The 7,368-nt window shown below is 46.3% G+C and overlaps 3 protein-coding genes across 3 annotated transcripts; 2 read left to right on the top strand and 1 right to left on the bottom strand.

Moving 5' to 3' along the window:
- Window positions 1-1,364: 1,364 nt before the first annotated feature.
- SEPMUDRAFT_55188 (uncharacterized protein) lies at window positions 1,365-1,526 on the top strand (the record flags this gene model as incomplete). Its single annotated transcript, XM_016909343.1, has 1 exon — window positions 1,365-1,526. A coding segment is annotated over one exon (162 nt), but the record flags the coding sequence as incomplete, so codon positions are not given.
- An 809-nt stretch (window positions 1,527-2,335) lies between these two features.
- SEPMUDRAFT_55186 (uncharacterized protein) lies at window positions 2,336-2,503 on the top strand (the record flags this gene model as incomplete). Its single annotated transcript, XM_016909342.1, has 1 exon — window positions 2,336-2,503. A coding segment is annotated over one exon (168 nt), but the record flags the coding sequence as incomplete, so codon positions are not given.
- A 3,747-nt stretch (window positions 2,504-6,250) lies between these two features.
- SEPMUDRAFT_121745 (uncharacterized protein) lies at window positions 6,251-6,631 on the bottom strand (the record flags this gene model as incomplete). The annotated part of the gene is made up of 2 exons (XM_016901715.1): window positions 6,251-6,537; window positions 6,607-6,631. 2 exons carry the CDS (start codon window positions 6,629-6,631, stop codon window positions 6,251-6,253), a joined length of 312 nt encoding a protein of 103 aa, XP_016756026.1.
- Between the last annotated feature and the right edge of the window lie 737 nt (window positions 6,632-7,368).

Consider the following 7,368-nt stretch of genomic DNA (forward strand, 5'->3'; position numbering starts at 1 on the left):
GTTAAGAGGACAAGAGACTGGCTACCCTTGTTAAAGTTTAAGACTAAGAAGCGGAAGCGATGGGTAAATAGCAAGCGACGCCTGAACTAGGGTTTCGATAGGTTGGCTCGGATGTAGCAGAATGTCGGCATATCCTATTGGCTATACCCTTGTTATAGCGTAACACTATAATTGAGTACAGGAAATTCTCTTTCTTTTTCCCCTTTCTACTCCTACTTCTTCAAGATACCTCTGGACTTTTACGCTATTGTCGTCTATCTACTATGTTTTCGTCCTCCTTCTCGTCCTCCCTAGGAGTAGGAAGCTCCCGGCTCGAATCCTCCTCCTAGCCCGATACCTCTTCCGGGACCCCTACGCGATCGAGCGCACGGCTACGCCAGCGCTATAGGACGACACTCAACGCGCTATCGAGTCCAACACTAGGTCGACGCCGACGACAACCTGACGTTAGGCGGCGTAGAACGAGACGGCCGAGTCCAGTAGAAGAGGAACTAGATAGTTCCCTTATTCTCCCTGTCGAGCCTGATTATATAGGAGAGTAGGATATCAAGTCAAATTGCTAGCTATAGAGGCTTAGGTATAAGGACAACTTTGAGCGTTGGTACGAGGTACGGTAGTGGAATTATACCGGAAAGCGCCTTAAAAAGCGGAACGGTCGTACTATGTTCGATCGGTCCCCAATTACCTAGGGGAGTAAGTCTCGGACATCTTGGGTATAGGATTTCCTAGAGGAGGGAATGCTTTAAGAAGATACGACGCCTAAAGTCGTATGCAGATGCTGTGACGCTGTACTAAAACACCTAGCACTAAATACTAGTACAACATCTGTCGAGAAGCATCTCGACTCCTCGAACTGCTAGGAGAAACAAGATGAGCGAGGGTTTACAAAGGAGATGTTTACGGCCGCGAAGCATCGACAGGTAAGTACTAACTAACGCCGACTATACCTGCCGACCACGTCTGCCGACTACGTCTAGCTACTTATACTAAGACGATATTTCTAGACTGTTAGCAATCTACGGTAGACAAGGGACCTAGGCTATATACCAGACGATTTCCCGCGCCTATACTTTGAGATGATTGTCGACAACGGTCTACTATTCTAGTTCTTTGAACGACCCTCGGTGAAACAGACTTATATAGCACTACTTCCGGGACAGGTCGAGACAATTCCGTTCAAATGCGCGTCGACATACCGAAGGATGCTCGATACTAAGGTTATAGACTCCGCCGACTCCCTTAAAGCCCGTCTCGCTAGAAGATTCAAGATGGCTATCGCGTATAATGGTTGGCAATCCAGGACTATAAAAACCTTATTCCTAACTATACGGGTCTACTGGATTGACGACCAATAGACTTAGCACGAAGGGATGCTTGGTTTCCCTTATATTACTAGCCGTTATACTAGTGATCATCTTGCGGAGATACTATTCGAGATCTTACAAGAGTTCGAGATTGAGCGGCGATTGACTGCTATTACGTACGACAACGCCTCCAACAATAAGACGCTACACAATGCGATGTAAGGACACTTGCTATACTGTTATTACTCTCCTCTAATATTCTATAGTGTTTCAGCGATTGATACTTGTCAAGAGAGGTACGGTATAACGGTTACTAAGCTACCAACGAGCTTGGAGCAGCTACCTCTCTATCTAGGTACGGAGACTAGTCCCGAATCAGAGATAGGAGAGGAAGAGGAGGAGGCAATTGCGGAGTGTAATCGAGGTAGCCGTCCGGAGCGATTTCCCTGCTTTGCCTATACTGCTCAACTTCCCCTAAAGGCCTTTTTCGACCGCCTAGGGCTTTGTCCTACGAACGACCTTTCCGAATTCTGGGATCACGACAAGGATAGAAAGATATTACAGAGAAGAAGAGTCTAGAGCAAGCAAATCAGCCGTCCTCAAGCTGATAGTATGCCCTATCTTCTTTTGAAGGTAAGATTAGTGTCTACGCCTAATAAACTATAAACCCTTCTACCTCGAAAGTATAGTCGACTCGCGTAGTCGGCAATTATGGTCGGCAGTTCGTTACTCTAGCTAATCTTGATCTCTAGATCCAGAAGCTTTGCGTCTTTATTAACTCGAGCTCCTAAAGGTTCGAACAGTTTATCGACCTCCAGAAAGAGATGCTTTAAAAGAAGCAGCCATTTGCAAAGCACCGTCGGTAGAAAGGCGTTCAAGATCGTATCCTAAGGGTCGTTCAAGACGTAAAGACAAGGTAGTCCTCAACAACGTTAATACTCGATCGCTTTAGCAGACTCCAAGTGGTTATTGAATCTTATATCGAGCGACTTGACCTAGGTAAAGACATAGGCATCGATTCCGAAGAATAGCAAAGGGTAGAGTACCTTATCGACCTTACGAAACCATTTGCAGCGGCGACAGCGGTGATTAGAACTACGAAAGGTCCGACGATTCACCTTGTCCTCGTATACTACAACAAGCTTTTCGATATTCTAGAGGAGGCGATGAAGCGACTCAAGAATAAGCGGATACCCTAGAAGAAGGATGTCTTTCAGGCATGCGAGGCTGCTTAGGCTAAGCTAGAGAAATATTATCGAGATACCTAGGATCGATTTGGCGATTACTACGGTATTAGCGTCCTCCTTACCCCCTGCCTTAAGCGGAAGTTCTAGGTACGCGATGACTTTGGGGATGAAAGTTACCGCGCGTATTACGAGGGTAAGCTAAGGGCAGAGTAGGAGAAGAGCTATCGTTCATTATCGAGTACCTCTACCTAGCAGGGCCGTTTTGGAAGGAGTCGGCACAAAGGCTATATCGACTTTACTCTTAGTAGGAGTACAGAGTCTTCTCAAAGTCAAAGACGCAGCACTAACGAGGATGACGAGCTCGCCGACTATTTGGACGCTAATATAGATAAAGGGGATCCATTCGAGGTACTAAAGACGTAGTCTTCAATAGAGTCTAAGTACCCTACTCTCGCATTAATAGCGCGGGATATTCTCTGCATTCCTACCGCCGGAGTTGGGTGTGAGCGCGATTTCAGTATCGCTCGACACCAAAGTCGTTTCAATCGCCAATACACCGTAGCAACATTCTCTGGATTGATGGTATCTCGTTTTCGCTATCGGGACGATGAGTACGATGCTAGAGTTCTTATCGCCCAGGAGGCTACAGAGGTTTCCTAAGCGCTTCTTAGTACTCTAACTTCACAGGAGATCCTTAGTAAAGACCGAGAGCAGACGAAAGATCTTATGGAACGGATCAGTGACTTAGATGCGATTAGCGATAACGAGGGTAATGTAGTAGAGGAGCCAAGGCGATTAGTACGCCTAAGCTTCAAGCTTGCGCAAGAGTGCCTCCGGGATGCTACAAGACGATTATAGGGAGATTGCTTTAAGCTTGTATGAAGTTTACCTGCCGACCATATTTGCCGACCATATTTCTCAAGATTCAAAATATCACAACTTGTAGCATAGCGTATATATAATCCTGAGCTTCTTCATTCAATTTAACTATAATCTTCACTTTCGTATCTATATCGGGTTTATATACAGTTTCTTTTCTTATGCCTAGTCCAAATAAATCGCTTCTTCGCTCTCGTTAGGGCACCCGGTTTCTGGGTTTTTTATTTCTATATACGAAGATTCAATACCCAATGGGTACGCAATACCTACTAGGTATCGCAATACCTACTAGGTTTGTACCCAACCCGATAGGTTAGGTATACCTAGCTAAATACCCATACCTATTAGGTATTGCCAATACCCAACCTACCCTATATACCTACTAGGGTGGGTTGTACCTATGATGAGGCCTATGCTTGACTAAGCGGTATACCTAGTTACCTAAAAGGAAAATCTGAATTCTCGGAAGCTATCTCCTCGTCTTCTTCTTCTTAGGTATTAACATAATCGAGGAGAGCCTAGAGATATTTATCCTCTATCGTTAGGGGTACCGTATTATCGTCCTAAGCATTCTCCTTATTAGCTAGAGGATAACCAGTTTGAACGCTAGGATCAGTATCTGGATCGTATTCCGAGCTCTTATCACCGCTCGAAATCACGATAGTCGCCTACTTCTCACTGTCTAAATCGTTCAAACCCCTATTATCCTAATCGGCGCTAGGAGGATCTTGATCGTTCCCGTCTGTCTAGCTACTAGTATCTATATTATCCTAATCGGTGCTAGGAGGATCTTGATTGTTTCCGTCTGTCTGGCCACCGGTATCGCTATTATCCTAATCGGTGCTAGGAGGATCTTAATTGTTCCCGTCTATCTGGCTACCGGTGTCGCTATTATCCTAATCGGTACTAGGAGGATCTTGATTGTTCCCGTCTATCTGGCTACCGGTGTCGCTATTATCCTAATCGGTGCTAGGAGGATCTTGATTGTTGGCGTCTGTCTAGCTACTAGTACCGGTTTGAGTACCCGTTTGAGCGCTAGGGTTATCGGGATTATCTGAGCTCTCGTCTTCGCTTAAGGACGCGGGAGTCTTCTTTCTCTTCTTCGCAGTCGGCTTCTTTGGAGTTAGCTTCGATTTCGTCTTCTTCGTCTTTAATCGAGGCTTATATATCGTACTCGGGTTAACTGGGCTAGAGCTATAGGGAGCAACTACGTAATTGTCTAGCTAGACATTCTACTCCTTTAGCAGCCTACGAAGACATTCGAGATCTTTCGCTATTACTATAACTCGCTTATAGTAGATAGCGAGAAGATTAGCTAACGAAAAGACTTTCGTTACTATACTCTCGCACTATTCCTAGAGGATGCCGAGTGCGCTCGCTTGGATCCGTATAGGGAGGTAGTCTTCGGTAAAAAGGATAATAGCATCTAGGCCTCGTTATGGGTTGGGTTAGGTATGGGTTGGGTACAACCCAACGTTAATACCCAACCCCGCAAATAAGGTGGGTACCTAGCTTATAAGCTGGGTACAACCTAACGGAAAAAACCCAATAGGTATACCCAATGGGTATTGCGATGGGTATTACGTAAAACCTCTTCTAGATATAGAATAAACATAGTAAGCGCTTCTGGAACAGTAATAAGCCTCGTATATACCGTACTGCCTGAACTCGCTAACAATAGCTGCCGACCATGCCTGCCGACCACGAGAATTAGGAAAAAGCAAATTAATTCAGGAGTTTACGGTAAGTACTTCGACATCTCCTTCTATAGCTAATAATACCTGCCGACTATACCTGCCGACTACGAAAATTAGAAAAACCAAATCACTTCAGATCTTAGGCTTATAGTGAATGCTTCAACATCTCCTTCTCTAGCCTAGCTAGAACGCGTATCTAGTGTTTAAACCGACTTTCGGTTACTATATGCTGCTGCCTTACTCTCCAGGCCTTACGCATCTCTATTCTTCGCTAGGCCGCTTGGAAAGCCGGCTCTGTCCTTATTAATAATAGGGTCCTTAAACAAGTAGCTCCAAGGATAAAGCGAGCTGAAATTTCTGTCTCCAGTCTGTCTCGTTCGGTAATAGGCTCTTCTACAAGTATACTTAGTATCTTGTCGATACTTCCCCTAGCTACGAATTCTTACGTACCCCGATTATTCGCTTGATCTATAGCTACCGTATACGCTGCCCTTGCTATATCCTCTAATTCTGTTATCTCCTCGTCAAACTCCTGCTGCGACTCCTCTTCTTCATCCTCTCTCTCTACATCTGGTCGACTCTCCTAGAGAGAATCAGGACCCGTCTCCTCCAAATCTGGATGATCGAAAGGATTGTAGTCTTGGCCAAGCGAGATATCTTGATCCTAGGTACCTATATCCTCGTCGCTATACTGAAAATCTGCTTGACTGAGCGGTATACCTGGTTGCCCAAAAGGAAAATCTGAATTCTCGGAAGCTATCTCCTCGTCTTCTTCTTCTTGGGCATTAACATGATCGAGGAGAGCCTAGAGATATTCATCCTCTGTCGTTGGGGGTACCGTATCATCGTCCTGAGCATTCTCCTTGTTAGCTGGAGGATGACTAGTTTGAACGCTAGGATCAGTATCTGGATCGTATTCCGAGCTCTCATCACCGCTCGAAATCACGATAGTCGCCTGCTTCTTACCGTCTGAATCGTTCAAACCCCTATTATCCTAATCGGCGCTAGGAGGATCTTGATCGTTCCCGTCTGTCTAGCCACTAGTATCTACATTATCCTAATCGGTGCTAGGAGGATCTTGATTGTTCCCGTCTGTCTGGCTACCGGTGTCGCCATTATCCTGATCGGTGCTAGGAGGATCTTGATTGTTCCCGTCTGTCTGGCCACCGGTGTCGCTATTATCCTAATCGGTGCTAGGAGGATCTTGATTGTTCCTGTCTGTCTGGCTACCGGTGTCGCTATTATCCTGATCGGTGCTAGGAGGATCTTGATTGTTAGCGTCTGTCTGGCCACTAGTACCGGTTTGAGTACCCGTTTGAGCGCTAGGGTTATCGGGATCATCTGAGCTCTCGTCTTCGCTTAAGGACGCGGGAGTCTTCTTTCTCTTCTTCGCAGTCGGCTTCTTTGGAGTTGGCTTCGATTTCGTCTTCTTCGTCTTTGATCGAGGCTTATACATCGTACTCGGGTTGACTGGGCCAGAGCTATAGGGAGCAACTACGTAATTGTCTGGCCAGACATTCTACTCCTTTAGTAGCCTACGAAGACATTCGAGATCTTTCGCCATTACTATAACTCGCTTGCAGTAGATAGCGAGAAGATTGGCTAACGAAAAGACTTTCGTTACTATGCTCTCGCACTGTTCCTAGAGGATACCGAGTGCGCTCGCTTGGATCCGTATAGGGAGGTAGTCTTCGGTAAAAAGGATAATAGCATCCCTAACGATACGTACGAACGCGAGCTTTAGGATATAGTTTATAACCTCCGTCTGGCATTTTTTGATCTCCTACAAAGCTCCCTCTAAAAGAAATGTTAGTACATGCCGACTACATGTGCCGACCACGTCTGCCGACCAGGTATACTTACTGCCTCTCTTTTTTTGATTTTTCTTCACACCTGCGGATGGAAGCCCTTTCCTACCTGTTGCGCCAGGGAGTCTCTTTCCAGATGTTCGTAGTACCTTTCTGGCGATTGAAAGCTTGCAGCGCGCTGCGAGTGACGGCGCCATAACGATAGCAGCAGCAGGCGGTGTAGCAGGCAGAGCAGCAGGCGGAGCAGCAGGCAGAGCAGTAGGCAGAGCAGCAGGCGGAGGCTAGGAGGGGTTGTGGCGGGTAGGGGGCGGGGCGGGAGGGGGGGGGGTCAACAACCAATGTTGATGTCGCAAGTTAGGTTTTTTTGGAAGTAGGGAATACCTTTGAAGGCGGCGGAATTCAGGGTCCAGGGGCGCGACCAATCAGAAGCGAGGGATTCTTTGTCTACGTAGGGTAGGCACCTGCCGTTTTTGGACAATAGAAGTGAGAAATA

This window comes from Sphaerulina musiva, assembly GCF_000320565.1.
Source record: "Sphaerulina musiva SO2202 unplaced genomic scaffold SEPMUscaffold_23, whole genome shotgun sequence".
In the NCBI taxonomy this organism is placed as follows: Eukaryota; Fungi; Ascomycota; class Dothideomycetes; order Mycosphaerellales; family Mycosphaerellaceae; genus Sphaerulina; species Sphaerulina musiva.